The sequence below is a fragment of the Diadema setosum genome, chromosome 16 (genome assembly GCF_964275005.1).
Source record: "Diadema setosum chromosome 16, eeDiaSeto1, whole genome shotgun sequence".
In the NCBI taxonomy this organism is placed as follows: domain Eukaryota; kingdom Metazoa; phylum Echinodermata; class Echinoidea; order Diadematoida; family Diadematidae; genus Diadema; species Diadema setosum.
The window spans coordinates 16,219,420-16,236,100 of NC_092700.1; the positions used below are offsets into that span (position 1 = coordinate 16,219,420).

Below are 16,681 nucleotides of genomic sequence, written 5' to 3' on the forward strand. Positions count from 1 at the left end.
CATTTTGGCGCTCAAAGATGATTGCCAGAAGCATTTTCGCTCTGCTTGAAGAAGAAGAGACCCTGATCTTCTGCACGATTGGTGCGACCCTGTTGTCAAGGAGGCGCCGCAGAAAAAGAGATGCTCAAGAGAGGACCAAAATGCTTCAAAGGAGGTTTTGGACAAGACCCTGGTTGTTGAGGAGGCCTTAGTACGGACACTATGAGACGCTGATGGCGGAGTTAGCTGGTGAAGACCTGGACGGTCTTGCGGGGGTTATGACAAGGCGAAAGAAGACCTTCGTAGATCTCTGACCTCATCTGCTCGCTGGAGGAGCTATAACATAATAAAAGGATACCAGTCACTTCAATACTCATAAGGGTACATCGTTTATATTTCACCATGTTACACAAAACTAGTAAGTTATTGAGCAGTTAACCAGGAATTATACGGTATCACGAAATTATCTCGAGAGTACTGAAACAAAAACAAAAAATTACAGTTAACCAAAATGTTCTGCACACGTAATAAAACATATTTTGAGATCTTGAGATTAATGACAGTAATGTAACACTTTACTGTTCCTTTTCTTTGATACAGAACAATGTTCATTATCATAATGTTTAATCACCTATTAATGTATCCCAGAAAAACCCCAAGAACTGAATAATTTTAGTAATAATTCTGTGCGTTATTTTAATTCATGTTAGTGTATGGGACAATGCCTGATCAAAATTTTTGTTCACTGCAACACTTAGGCCCGAATTCACGAAGGTGGTACAAATGAAACCATGGTTTAAACCATGGACAAAAACCATGGAGCACCAAGTGTCGCATGGAATATTTCGTTACGAAATTGGTCATTTCATCGACAAAATGACCGTTTCGTTAACGAAATTATCATTTCGTGGACGAAATGTTCATTTAGTAATAAAATGTTGTCATTTCGTTACAAAATAATCATTTCATCGATGAAATGACTAATTTCGTAACGAAATATTCCATGCGACACTTGACGCTCCATGGTTTTTGTCCATGGTTTAAACCATGGTTTCATTGTACCACCTTCGTGAATTCGGGCCTTAGTGTTCAAAGCTTGTTTTGATATCGAGTGTTAAAATGTACTTGCGAATCTTTATTCCTTAACATCTGCCATATTAATTCAAACAAAATTATGTAGGTGAATATATACAAAACTACAATATCAGCGAAATTGAGAACAGTTTGAAATCCACATGCTAAAAGTAAGTAACTCCTTTATAACATTGAGATTAAATATTTCCAATTACTCGGATACAACTGGTTGACGAAAATGTAAATTTAAAGAAATGCCTATCGTGAAAGCATGCATATAATTTTACTTTGACGGAGTTAACTCAAACAATAAGGTTTCTGTGTGGTCAGTCGCAATTTACGTGTTTAATCTCTTGTTTTGATGTTAGAGGTAATACATGTATTTAACATTATGTTCAGTTAAAAATGAGCTGCATGTCAAAGTGCTTTCAGAATATATTATGTTTGGATGTAAAAGTTACATTAAACATAATTATGCTTTACAGTAAGCATTCTGTCCTTCCAGAGTGAAAACCTAAAACTTCACCTCATGGACAACTGTACTGGAATTATTATTCTAGCAGATGATAATTACAATTTTCATTAAAAAGAATCTGGGCTGCATGTCCTGACATGTTTTCAGAATATAATGTTGGGATGTAAAAGTTAACCTTTGAAAAAATTATGCTTCACAGGAATCATTTAGTGCTTCAAAAGGTGAAAACCTAACACTTCACCCCACTGTTCTGGAATTATTACTGTAGCAGATAATAATGAAAAAGATTATAAACATATTGGTAGTGAATGTGTGTCGTTCGTTATTTCATATTCTTGGTTGTTTTAATCAATCTGAACATAATTAGACAGGCCATGTAGCTCATTTTAAGAATATTTTTAAAAATCGACCAACCACAATGTTGCAGTGGCCTTAATGGATATACGTGTTGAGTATCCTTTTCACCGGTTTTATATCATGGCGTTATCATGATAAACACACGAACTGAGTTTTACCCTCTAACAATATGGTGGATTAGTCATTTTTGTTATTCGTACATGTACTTGTATTAAAAAATAAATGTTCATAAAATACATGTATTACTCGATCCGTACTCTCTTTTCTTTACAACAATTCACACATTCACCTTTTCCAACAGTTCTCTGTCCTTGGCTTCTTCAGAGGCCACCTTGGGGGTTGTACACCTCCCTTTCATTTTGCCCTTGCCCTTGCCAACAATTGATAAGTTGGTGTAAGAGGAACCAGCTTCATGCTCTGCTGGGGTCATCAGCTTCTTGAGTGGTCTGGTCATTCTCACTGCTGTCATCATGCCCATCAGTCTCAGTATCCTGGTCGGGGGAGAGTATTTAATTCGTCTTCTCTTGGTTGGGATGCTACTTGTCCTTTAGAGGTCTGCAAAAAATAAGTAAATCACTCGATCAACATCTTTTACAAGAAAGACACACGATGGCAATTTCTATATTTTGTTTAAATGTAGCTTATTACAGATCTTAATAAAATCAAATGCATATTTACCCTTCCCAATGTTCTCCCTTTCATCCTCACAATATGTCCCTCTAGGACGCGGAATGTATTGAGAATCCACTGATCTCTCTCACTGTAAGGTGTGTCTCTGGTCCCCTTTCCAGACTTTGGGTTCGTCAGACGGCTGTACTGTGTCCTCATCGACTTGAGGAAATTGTTCAGCTGTTCAACTGAAAAAAAAAAATCGAACACTGGGAATTTAGATCACATAAATTAATGGAAAGAAACAAATAACTTTATTAAATTCTTGTTTCTCATACAGTAAAGTATATAGCTAGCTAACGGGATAAACGAAATGTGGGGGTCAAAATTTTCAGGACTAAATATTATGCATGTCATGTTGTCAGTTGTTTACAGGATTTTCGATAATTATGGCAATCATAATCATAGTAATAATCATGGTAATGAATTCAACAAAATATATTTAGCGAAACTCTGTTTTGCCGCCAGACCCCCCCCCCCCTAAATAATAGATATTAATATTCATCTTCACTTACCGGAGCACACCGGATTGTACTCCTTGGCCTTCTCTTCGATTAGCGTTGTCTTCTTTGCAGTATCCTTGTATGACTTTAGTCGCCTGTTATACAGACAATCGTGGTCTCTGTACCACTCTGCTTATTCTACTTCTTGCTCTTCAGTGAATGTGTATGCAGTGAGGTGTTTTTCGTCTCTTCGGGGTGCACTTCTTAGGGGTGGACTTCTTGTTTGGGGTGGACTTCTTTGTTCTTTTTTTTTTCCCGTCTTCCCTGGCGTGCCAGACGGAGAACATGCGAGTGGAGAAAAATGGGTTCATTTTCCTCCCCAACCAGTTCGACAGGCGAGGCCTGATGCTCAGTAGTTTGAGCTTGGACCTGGTCTAGTTTGGTGTCTCAGTTGTTCTTCTACCTGTCTCTGCTCGTCATTGATCTCCTCTTCCGTCTCCATTCTCTCTTCCTGCACTTCTTCTACTTCTACCCTTGTTTGAATGACATTATTCTTTCGGTGTTTAACTACCTGAATGGCCACAACTCTTGGATCTCTTGGGTGAGGGCATATTCCTCTCCTATTTTTGCTAGTTGTAATAATACAGTGACAATGGCCGTTTTAAAAGTACGTGTACATGGGTGGGTCGATTAAAATGTGCTCTCATTTTAAAATATATATGGAAAAATATAGAACACTGGATATTTATTATTCAGCTGGCATGTCAATGTGCATTTGCAACGCAATCTGACTAAACTCATACGAAACTCGCTGTAACTCGGGGTGCTCGATCTGAACTCGCGCTAATCTCGCGGGCACCTCTCCTTCACTCGTAATACGATCGCAGTGCTCGTATCTCGCTCTAGTAAACTCGGAATGCACTCGCGTATACTCAAATATGGCGAGTTATTACGAGCTATTACGAGTTTATCTCGAGCTTCTTTCGAGTTATTGCGAGTACCGCGAGTATATAACGAGTCTAGCTGAGTTCAGCACGAGTTACAGCGAGTTAGCAAAAATTTTGAACATGTTCAAAAATTTTGGGACTGCTCACGACTTCAAGGAGAGTTGTCCCGAGCTTGAACGAGCTCCGCCGAGCCATGCCGAGTTGTCGCGAGTTATCCCGAGTTACATGGTGAGCTTCACGCGAGTTATCGCGAGTGCCTCATTTTGGCAACTCGCCTTAACTCGCCATAGCTCGCCATGTCAACTCGCCAAAGTGTAAACGCTGCTTAAGATTACGTTTTGGTATGGTTATGATTCAACATGTAAGGCGCATAGAAACTGTGTATTAAGCGCGATATAAATGTTAATTATAGTTGAATTGTGATGAAATCAAGCTGGATGGTGGCTCATTGCACTGTGAACATGATGCAGTATACCCTCAAGTCTAACATAGTATAATACCTCCCTGCTGCCATTGCATTTTGCGTCAGGGGTCTTTGTTGGAAGTATACCACAGTACCTGACGTCATTGATGTGGTTACCATGTAGTTGCCATTCCTATGGTGTCAGGGGTAACAATCCATTGTTTCTTGAAAAGTCTCCTTTTATACCTGATGGAAGTAGATTTTATAGGCCTTGTGTTCCTACTTGTATAGAGGCCTACAGTGTAACATAAAAAAAAATAAATGTGTATGGAAGTGGGTTTAAAGGGACATTCCATCGCGGACATGCCTAGTTCCTAACACCTTTGCGGACCAAGGGGATAATACCAAGGATGTACTTGTACAGTAGTGTGATTTAGGTTATGATATTTCTAATGGCTATTCAACATCGGACAGCAGAAGTATACTAGTACTTAGGCAAGTTGTATACATCGGAGGTACAACTATACAGCCTTGGGGCGAATTTTATTGTGATCGAGTCATGAACCCTGAACCCGCCCATACGCGAATTCTTACGTTGTTTTTAAGTTTCCTGCATCATTATCAAGTTTAGATACGTTTCTACTTGTAACTTCGAAGGAAAATACAAATTCATAGCTTTAAAGTTGGGAAATTCGTCGATGGTAGGAGTTTGTTACTTGTATGTAAGGGACTACATTTCTTCCTCTTGCGCGGATCGATATTTTTCAATGGCATTTAAAGATGTTCGACTGTACTGTCCGTTCGAATTACGCCGCCGCCGCATGGCAAATCCTCTTCGTCTACACAAGTAGAGCGATCAGGAGCAAGAAAGCTGTCGTCGTACAGTTTTTGCATTTTTTGCGTTCAAAAATTAAAAAAAAAACAAAAAAATCTCAAAATTCAAAAATAAAATAAAAATTGTCATTTTTAGTGTACTTCTGTGATAGATTTCATATCCTCTTGCCGAAAATTCGCGTTCTTCCACTGCTCGATTCGTCAGAGAATTCGCCATATTGTTCGTCTAGCTCTGTTCGCAATCCGTGTGACGTACTACCGTCCCGACTGTGTGCGTGAGTTCTTCGCCGATCTGGTTCTGATACGCCCTACGATCAGCATATTTTACGTTCTCTCTTTTATTTCCTCACACGCCTTTATAGTCTAGTTAGTGAAAATGCAGCAACCAGGCCAAAATTACCCAATGAACTCCCTCTATGTTGGGGATCTTCATGCTGATGTGACTGAAGCCTTGCTTTTCGAGAAATTCTCCACAGCAGGACCAATCTTGTCTATTCGCGTCTGTCGAGACATGATCACACGCCGTTCACTAGGATATGCCTACGTGAATTTCCAACAGCCGGCAGATGGTGAGTCACTGCTTTGTAACGACGAACGTGTCGTATGCGAGTCTAAGTTACTAGCTGTCTGCGTCTTCCATGATGATGTCGAACTGCAGGCAGCCCCAATAGTCGGTTATATCCAAGATTAGAGTAGGCCTATGGCATATTTATAGCACAGACCTATGCAGACTACAGAGCGAGTTTGACAAATCTTTTCCAATTGTGTCTGGTAAACCCCACCCCACCCCCCCCCCAAAAAAAAGGGAAAAACCATGGGCATATTGAAGGTCACTTCTATCATTACATTAGCTTTACAAAAGGCGGAATCTTTAAAATTTAATGTTAAATCATGATTTGATGTTAGTGGGTGGTTAGGGAGTATGATCACGATGATAGATTGCCCTTTCGCGCAATTGAACAACCCTGGTCTGACTGATCTGCTGTGCTGTGTTGAGTGTGGGACTGACAATCGACAATCACTGACATGAATGTGAACCAAACTTAAAATGCTTCCCCCCCCCCCCCCCCCCCCCGTATTCGGTCACTTGTCACTTGTCACCAGCCAGTAAGTTCAACTGTCACAACACGTGCACACGCAAGTCACATCAATTCACATGCGGATTGAGCCCACTTTTAAGAGTGCGGGTCACCGAAAAAGCACTAAAACTTGAGAAATTTGCCATTCTCCCGCGGGATTTTTTGCTTATCGCAAGCTTGGAGTGTGATGGTGTCCTAAAAAATGCAAAAGAAAAACAAAATTTCTGTACGTGCAGATAGTAGTGTCTCAATGTACAAGGGTTGAATGCAAGTGCTGATTCCCCAGTATTCGGTCACCATCAGGCACCGCAACGTCACCGATGCAAATTGGCGCCAACAAGGTAGCGCGCAGCGCATTTTTCAGCTGCTTTGAACACGCATTGACCTTGAACGTGCATATCGCGTGACCGAATACTGGTCGCGGTGACCGTATTCTGGGGAATTTTCAAGGTGATGTATTTTGGAATTTTGTGAAATTCTGTGTGATATTTAACAAAATTGAAATTGAGATTAAAGAAATTTGATATATTTCACATATATTGCTGTAGATATGATGTATATGTATGTATTATTTTAGTTTGAAATAGGGCCTATATTGCAAAAAATCTTAAGTGACCGAAAACTGGGGGTGTTACCCTACTACTAAATAGACATCCTCTGATTATAGACATCTTGAAATACCACAAATCAAACAATATGCCCCACCGCCTCGCTTCCCAAAACACACACACACACACACAAGAACACTGTGTTTTAACGTTAGTGGAAAAGATTGTTGCACAGCAGTCAGTTAATTAGTGCTGGGAGGTAAAAATCATTTTTCTAATGTGATTTTTTTTTTTTGTAGGAAAACTTACTATTAAGTCATTGCTGTTCATGTTTCTTATGAGATACAATGTGACAAATTTTCTCCTCAGCTGAGCGTGCTTTGGACACAATGAACTTTGACACACTGAAAGGGCGACCTATTCGCATCATGTGGTCTCAGCGTGATCCCTCACTCAGGAAATCAGGAGTTGGAAATGTGTTTATCAAGAACCTGGACAAGTCCATTGACAACAAGGCTATGTACGACACATTCTCCGCCTTTGGTCACATATTGTCCTGTAAGGTGAGTTAATATCGATAGCTTGTTAGCAGCAAAAATGTATTTTAACAGACCCCCATGCTCACTGACACTTGAGCCAGTAATGTTCACAAAATAACACAATTTTTTCTTCACTGTATAAGTTCCAAGTGAACAGTAAAGTACATATGCAGTTACAAATTTCCGTATTTCTTTTCTGCGAATATTTTAATTCATTGTTTTTTATCAGAATGCTGTGCCATGTATATTCAGCTCATGAGTGTTGATAGATGGTATGTGCACTGTAACTTTAAGACTGTACTTTCATGAAAACATTCACATTGTGATATCTTTGAATTTCTCATGTATTGTCCCCACCATGGTAAAACAACAACAAACAAACCAGTGAACGAAATAAAGATATTCTCTGCTCACAGTGTGCCTAAGTATTTCCTTTACTTAGCTTAAAGGGATTGAATTGGGCTTTTAACTTTCTGCGAGATACCAAGAAAACGCTTATGAAATAGTACAGAGCATACCATTTTAAGAGGAATTCAAAGTTTATTTGATGAAAATCGGGTTTGGAATAACTGAAACCTCAAAAAACAAAGTAATAAAGTGTGGGTCCCACACTTTATTAGAATTGCTCTGTTTTGGATATCGGCTATTTCAAAATCAATTTTCATCAAATGTTGAATTCCTCATTGAATTACATGCTATTTCATATTTGATAAGAGGTTTCTTATTATCTCACCAAAAAAATGTTAGAAACCTGACATTAGGTCTCAACCAAAACTATACGATTCCTTTAACCTCGAGCTGTTGAAACATGATTGCAATGGACAGCAAGTTCCAAAGCATATTGTATGATCATGTCAAATTTGTTTTGTGTGTACTTCTCTTGTTACAGGTCGTCACTGACGAGAATGGAACAAACAAAGGCTATGGATTTGTGCATTTTGAGACCCAGGAGGCAGCAAACAAAGCCATTGAGAAAGTTAATGGCATGTTGCTGAACGGAAAAAAAGTGTGAGTATTTCACAAGTCCAACTCGGACAGATATGTTAGAAAGATGTCTCAACAGTCATACTGTAGTTTAAAGGTTTTTAATGCATGCCACATTCAGTTTCTTCTGGAATTATCAATGAGATAATGCCATGTGTTTCATGCGAAGTCTCCCTTGCAAGGTCACCTGCACTTTTTTGTCTCTGTTGCCGGCTACAGATACGTAGGTTACTTCATCCCCCGCAAGGAGCGTCTGATGCAGATGGGGGATCAGCAGAAAAAGTTCACCAATGTCTTCCTGAAGAACCTGGCAGATGACGTCGACGACCAGAAGTTGATGGAGTTTGGCTCTCAGTACGGCAAGATCCTCTCGGCCAAGATCATGCATGACGAGTTTGGCAAGACCAAGGGTTTCGGATTCATCAGCTTTGAGAACCACGAGGCTGCCCAGGAGGTAAGACGATGAATGTGCAGGTACGTTCAGTACTTGCTGATTGTAGGTACCCTCATTTTCGAAGCTTTTATCGTGGTTGAATGAACTCACTAAACAAATGAAATTTGAAAGCACATGCAATGTTGAAATTTGAGCTGTCTGTATGCTGCTGTGGTACTTGTTACATACTGGGACCTGATTAATCGTCTGTTATTTGTTTAGGAGCTACCATGCCTTGTTTCTTTGTGCTGGATTGTTTTCCGTATTTGGTGTCTACTGCAGTATTTATAGATGCCACATTCAGCCGAGTTTTGCCTGAGTTAGCCCAATGAAGCATGTAGGATTGTAGCATTACTGTCCATCAAATGATTAATGAGACATTCTTCTTCCCTTCTTTTCCTCTTTGTAGTGCGTGAAACAGGTGAATGGTATGGAGATCAATGGAAGGATTCTGTATGCTGGACGAGCTCAGAAGAAGGCAGAAAGAGCAGCAGAATTGAAGGCCAGATTTGAGGCACTGAAACAGGTATGTTGACACCGTTTTAGAGGGTAGGGCAAGTTGGGGGCCACTTTATTTGAGTCCGTGGAAAGGCCTTCCCTGTGTTGACGTGATGACTGAGGAATTGCCGTCTGAAAAAAATATTTGATGGTTCAATCCAACACTGATCAACCTTTCAACATGAAGGCCTAGGTATATGTCTAAGTCACCTTTTTCTTTGTGCAGGTAATTGTCATCCTATGTGCATTTAAATGTCATATATGATCACAGTCAAGAATGGACCCCCCGCCCCCCATTAAGAAATAGGTAAGCAATATAAAAGCAGTTTGCAGAGTTACATTCTAGGCAGGTTGTCTCAACAGAGCTGGTGTTATGGTGTGAACATTCTTGTGTGATCCCACTTAAATGCAATTTAAAGTAGCATCATGCTAGTGGGGTATTGTTGCGCCAGTCTAAGGTACTGTTTTAAGAGTTGTAACCAGCTATTGCCACCGCGCGGTGTTCAGTCTTCAACCCTCATCAGTTCTATTCCGAGGTACATGCAGATATTATCAGTAGTTTGTCCCCAAATCGACAGTAGGAATGCAATATGGAGAGGGAAAATTGAGAAACATTCTGGTGAACAATAGCTAACCATTTCGTCTAACATTGTGGTTCATTCTCGTCGTTTTCCAACAGGAGCGAAGCACAAGATATCAGGGCGTCAACCTGTACATCAAGAACCTCGATGACGAGATCGACGACGAGAAGCTCCGAAAAGAGTTCAGTCGGTTTGGCACCATCACCAGTGCCAAGGTGAGTCCAAGTGGGAGATGGATGTATTGTAAGGCTGCTGTGAGGAAATCAAGAGCATAACTTGCTCATTCCTTGCGGTACTTTGAGCTCAGTGACAACAGCGGAGAAAATGTCACCCTATCTGCATTTTATGTATTGAAAATTGTGTTAACACAAAGTTTTAGTTATCCACATATCTTTGTACTTGTGAGTTAAAACTCGCACCATGGGCCTTGTGATATTCTCTCAGAGTTCAAAGTGGTGCTCATTCTGCACATGTGTGCTTTGTGAATATAGAAGTACAAGTTTTCATGGAATATTGAAAGTGGTTATTTGTAGACAAGAGGTGGGATTTATTAGGGAAATACCCTGTTTGAACTCGGGGGGAAAAGCAAAGAGCAGAAACCAAGGAAGCAACCGGCGATTGAGGTCTAAGGGATAATCTGTGATTTTTGTGCTGATATAACCTGTTTTAGGTAAACTAAAATATGCCAGAGGTAGTAGGCTTGATGATTCTGTAGTGTAGGAAAGTAGCAAACACAGAAGCTATGCAAACCTCGGGCAGAAATTTGACACAACATTTCTCTGCTTCCCTACTAGGTCATGAGCGACGACAAAGCCAACTCCAAGGGCTTCGGCTTCGTTTGTTTCTCCTCGCCAGAGGAAGCCACCAAGGCCGTCACGGAGATGAACGGACGCATCCTTGTCGCCAAGCCCCTGTATGTCGCCCTCGCCCAACGAAAGGAGGAGCGCCGTGCCCAGCTTGCCTCTCAGTACATGCAGCGTGTTGCGCCCCAAGTTAGAGTTGGGGTATGTAGCCATAAGAGGCAAATTTTGGGCAAGAATCCGGGATGTAGGAGGGCCGTTCAAAAGACAATGGACAATGTTGATGTCAATGTTTCTCATTTAGTGAATTTATTCTGAAGTATGGTGATGGTGTCACTTGTGTTTGAATAAAAGTAGAACACACTGAAGTCATCTACACTGTAGCTGTTTTACATGTAGATCCCAAATGATGAAACCTCCAGCGAGATGTTTGTTGTGTGAGGTATTTTTCAGTTACTCTGACCATGAATACTGAAAACACTCACAAAAAAAAAAGAACACACAACACAGTTATGCTCTATATGTACTGAGCAGAACCATGTTGCAAGACAATGTTTATAAACAACTTTTAAAGTTGCTTGGTTGTTATGCTCTCCTTCCCAGTTGCAATCCTGTTTTTTATCTTTCTTTCTTTTTTTAATTCCCTGAATATTACAAGTAAGCCTTTGCAGTGATAGGAGAAGACACAAGATTTCTGTCACAATCTACCATTGTTTTGTTGTGTTCGTGAGATATGTACTTCATGTGAGAAAATATGTGAGAGTAGTCTCTTGGTGTGTAAAGAAAATGCAGAGAATGCGATCTTGGGCTTTCTACAAAGCTGAACCACAAAGACTTGAGCTGGTACAACCTCAAACCATTCTACTATTGTAGAAAACGAATGCAGATTAAATGTGCCATATTCTCTTCTGTCTGTGCCTCAAGGCGGGTCAGCAAGTGAACCCAGTCTACCCCATGGCTGCTTACCACTATGCAACCATGCCCCAGGCCCAGAGGAACATGTTCCCAGCAGCCGGCCAGCTGGCCCAGGTTAGACACCCAAGGTGGGGTCAGCAGCCTCAGCAGACCAGAACAAGTGAGTAAAGTGGCTTCTCTCTTCACTGTTGGAAGTCTGTAGTTTTCATCACGAGCCCTTCCCATGGAAGCAGGTGCAAAGCATTGTAGCTGTACACAGAGTATCATCAAGGCTGCAGTTTTTGTGTCAAAGATTTTATTCTAATGATATGAAGTTTGATGAGAATGCCAATGAGCGACCAAAGGTGTAATTTGCATTTCCTGTATATGACATGCCCTTTTGTACATCATATTTTGCCACTATTTTCAGTATATGAATTTTCACATCCCTGTATCCAGTGAAGCTTATGAATCTTGCTTCTATAAATGTTAATTGCATAGACATTTCAATTCTCTAAAAATAATTGCAAAATCTTGGACAAGAAGTTTCTCAAAACTTAGCAAATTGCCAAAAGATTGTTAAAAAGTGCTTGATTTAAAGAATGAACAATCTTGAACAAGAAGTCTCCCCCAATATTCAGTAAATTGCAGAATGATTGTAAAAAAAAAAAAAAAAAAATGATTGATGCATAGAATGAAAATGTCCATCCCATTCTAGCCTCTATGAGCCTTGATATCTATCAAGAAGGTAATCCAAGTGATGATTTGATTTTCACAGCCGGACAGGCCAGCTTCCAGGCAATGCCAGGTGCAGCACGTGGTCAGTTCGGTGCACCACGCTCAGCGACAGCCACAGCCCAAGTGCGCCAACCCATGCCAGCTGCTCGTCTCCCTGTTCAGACCGCACCCGCTGGACAGCGTGTTGGAGGTATTGTCAATGTTTCATCAAATTCACAGTTTGAAGTATATTATGTGCTTACCATGAGTACGCTCAATCCCCTTGATGTTGACATCAGTAGTACAGTGGACTCCCGTTTTGACGAAGTCCTTGGGACTGGCAGTCTTCTTTTGTTATATCGAAATTTAGTTATAGCCGAACAAGTACAAAAAAACAAAAACAAAGACAGAGCCCATAATGTTGCAACCTTGCAACTGGAATTTCGTTATAACCTCGTTCATTATAAGGGGACTGCACTGTATATGAGAACCATTTGAATCGGTGAACTGGCTATACTGGAGATATGATCCAGTATCGGTAGCCCTATGTTCATATGGTCCATTGAATTTTGCCTGACACAATATAATTAACGCATTCATAGCCATGGGGGAGGGGGGTGATATATTCTTTGGACTCGCCAATTTTTTAACTGGTGAGAGTTTGACTTTGGCAAAGTTGACTGCACTTGAATTGATCCCGCTGAAGTGACATGTGTTGATGTGATGACCAAGGAATTGCCGTCTGAATATATTTTGATGGTTCAATCCAACACTGATCAGCACATGAAAGTGGCTTTTGTCGCCTTCCCTCATTCACTCCAGTTCACTTCCTCAGCAGTTAAGGCAAGTCATTTATCCCACCATCTAGTCTTTACAAAAACACATCCTACATTAAGTTTGGTCCAAGAATGACTGTGCCATCATATTCCAATGCCATAGCTGTCCACGCCCGAAAATGCTGAAGCAAACAAGCAGTGTACTTCATCGTGGATAAACTCTTTTCTCCGCTTGGTGGTTGCTAAAAGTTGCTCTAAAGGTAATGACTCTTTTGTATTCCACAGCCATGGCTGCACCCACCCAGCAACAGATGCGCCTTGGGGGTAACGCCCAGCTGACTGCAGTCAGTGCGAAGCAGTACACCAAGTACCCTGTGGCCCGGGCAGCCATGCCAGGACAAATGCCAGCAGTGAGTATCTTTTGTGAGATTAGGAATGGATGCAGTGTGACTTGATACCAATCAAGTTGTTGCGTATGCCTCGGCAATAATTGAATTTGATACTGAAACATCAAATCATAAAATAAAGTAACACTCTAAAATTAGGAATGATGCTGTTTTCTTCAAATGCACCGTTAACTTTTCGCTGTAGATTTGTGTGTTTTCTCCCCTTTCTATTTGTGGAGAGGTAATGATCTAAATTGAATTCTTGTACCCTTTTATTATCTTTTATTGTGCAGGATATTAGAGTGTGCTGAAGTGTAGTAAGTCAGTATTCTCCACTGATGTCTTGTAAATAGAGGTTTCAAAAAGACCTAGTTAAATCAGCTGTGCTGTTACCATGCCCCTTTGAAAATGAGTTTGCGGCCCTTGAAACTTGACCTGAAAATGACAAAGAATATGCTCCTTTTCCCCTCTACAGGAGACTCAGCCAGTGCAGGCCCTCCACGTCCCTGGTCAGGAGCCGCTGACCCCTCAGATGTTGGCCTCAGCCCCTCCCCAGGAGCAAAAGCAGATGTTGGGAGAGCGTCTGTTCTCCATCATTGCAGAGACGCACAAGGAGCTTGCCGGCAAGATCACTGGCATGCTGCTGGAAATCGACAACACCGAGCTGCTCCACATGTTGGAGTCGCGCGAGTCCCTTGAGAAAAAGGTATGTGGCAGTCATCGGGCTCCACTTTGCTACATTGCAAACCTTTGTCGATGGGAGATTCTTACTTAGGCATGATGAAAGGCTGAGTTGTAGGAGCAGCTGTGATTTGTCCCTAATTATTTTGTAGCACACAGTAGCGCTCTAAATTACATATATGTCAGTCTGGATTGGACAGGCTTGAAAGTCTATAATATGTATGCATTCACATGCTGGAAATAGAATACCATTTAATTAATGACACACACACACACACACACCACACAAGATGATTAAGGTATTTTACTTTTGTTTACAATTTACAAAGGGTTACCAGGCACTTCACGTGAGTTGACTGATGAATAAAGTGAGACATCCATAGTTTTGTGTTAGAATAAAATTGTGGAAGCAGGACTATTTGGTGGAGAGAGCATTGGTGAGTCACTGACACACTATCTTTCTTTCCTTCTCTCTCTCGCTCTTGTTCTCTCACAGGTTGAAGAGGCAGTGCAGGTACTCATGAACCACCAGAAGGAAGGAGCCAAGGCCAATGTGGTGGCAGCCCAGTAATCACCTCACACCCTTCACCCCAGCACCATAAAAGTACCCCGACCCCACCCTCCAGTAGTTTCCTGCCGTCAGTAGTCTTTATTCCTCGCTCAGTCTGAAATAGCAATCACAGTTAACAAGGCAGAGGTACCTAGATGGCCAGTGCAAATCCCTGGCTGTTTGCTGCCAAAAAGATGTACCCAATTTTCCCCCGCTAGGTCATATTTGGAATCGCCAAACCCAATATTTATAGCTTGAGAAGGAATTCTTAGCATTTAACAAGAGGCCATAGAGCAAGTCATTAAATGTGATGACTTACTGCTTGTTTTGGTGCCCTCCCATAAGTTTGGTTGCACACAGAATTACCTACCCAATTTGAGTACTTGTCCATTTAAAGGTGATTAATGGCACTGATGGTGATTAACCAGCAATTTGGTTATTTAAAGTAAAACCATATTTTCATATAAAAATGAAAAGAAAAAAAAAGCAAAAGTTATTGTGCCTCAGACAGGTGCAAAGTTTCACAAAAATTGCAAAAAAGAAAAAAAAAGAATGAAAAAACACGGGTCTAGCTAAATTAAAAAGAAACAAAAAACCAATGGACTTAGTACTTGTCTATGAATGAAAAAGAACGCATAAGATGTTGCTCCTAACTTTAAATGTGTAAAAAATGTTAGAAAAAAATAAAAAAAAATCGAAAAACACTGAAAATTTTACATGGAGAGGGGATAGTATGTAACTTATGTATTGAAGTATTTCATGTTGTTTGCATGAAAGTGAGAGACAAAAAAAAAGAAAATCTTTAAAAAAAAATGCAAAACTGACTTTAAAAAAAAAATTTGCTTCAAATATGACTGATGAATTTTGTCGTGTGGTGTATACTTTTGTTTTTGAAAGGTTTGTTTTATTCACATTTTTTATTATCTTTATGACAAAACAAATTACATACGTTGCATATATCAGTAGATGTAGATTGATGAAGCAAGCAATTTCGTCCTGTATTTCTTTCTTCAGTTACCTTTTGGTTTGGTTAAAGGCAAAGTTTTCTAATGCATTTGCATCAATTGCATGTGGTACAGAATGTATAAAAGTGCCTTTCTTACATGTTTTTTTCCCCCTCTGATTTTCTTGCTTTCATGTACTTTATAAAATGTGAATCTTGCATGTTCGCATATTGCTTTATTCTTTATTTTCCTTTTCATCTGATAATTTGTACTATATTTCAAACCTTGACTGTACTTTAACCCTCGCGCATAACATCATTAATCGAAGTTATGATGTAGGCCAAAAGATACACCACAGCAGACATCTATATCAACAGTCATATAGCCAACAACAAAACAAAAAAAAAAATCAAAAGTTGAAAAAAAAAATCATTGAAACACCTTCTGGGTTTCATTTTTATGGCAATTACTACTGCAGGTGTAGGTACAATTTGGTTAGGGAGAAAATCTTCAAGAACGTCACCTGATATTTGTGGAAGACAATGAATTTTGCTTTGTTTTACTGTGCATGAGTTCATTTCAGTTGTCTTCATATGCAGACGACTGCAATCTCACACTGTACAAGCCTCATGATTTTTGAGTTCAAATGCATGCCAAGGCGCCTGCTGAACAATTCTTGGTGATTTGCTCTAGACCGAGATTGTACCTTTCAGGCCAGTTGTGTGTTTCATAAAAAATTTCAAAAATAAAACCTTTGGTTCTGACTCTAAAACATTAAATGTCTTGTGTGATTGATTGTCTTACAGTTTATTTGTTGGAGGACTTGAATGGAAGTGCATTCTGTGGTCAATAATTATGCAGTTAACAGAAAATGTATATGTATATCTTAATAGTATACTTTGTGTAAGTTAACATTCACATGACTGCAGAAAAAATGTTGACTTACATGACAGGTCAAATGAAAATGTTGGCTTACGCACGTTACATGGGCCTACATGGAATTGGCGGTACATCATATTTAGTCACTTCAGTTGATGAGCTTGTATGATTGTAGAATGATGTGATTTTGACTGCTGATGTTGAGAACGCT

The 16,681-nt window shown here is 40.2% G+C and overlaps 1 protein-coding gene across 1 annotated transcript; it reads left to right on the plus strand.

Annotated features, from left to right (window-relative positions):
* Positions 1-5,194: 5,194 nt before the first annotated feature.
* On the plus strand, positions 5,195-16,363 carry LOC140239998 (polyadenylate-binding protein 4-like). Its single transcript, XM_072319806.1, has 12 exons — positions 5,195-5,750; positions 7,178-7,371; positions 8,237-8,355; positions 8,551-8,785; positions 9,174-9,290; positions 9,942-10,058; positions 10,638-10,847; positions 11,568-11,718; positions 12,316-12,465; positions 13,316-13,440; positions 13,892-14,122; positions 14,594-16,363. Exons 1-12 carry the CDS (start codon positions 5,558-5,560, stop codon positions 14,666-14,668), a joined length of 1,917 nt encoding a protein of 638 aa, XP_072175907.1. The 5' UTR covers positions 5,195-5,557; the 3' UTR covers positions 14,669-16,363.
* Positions 16,364-16,681: the final 318 nt, after the last annotated feature.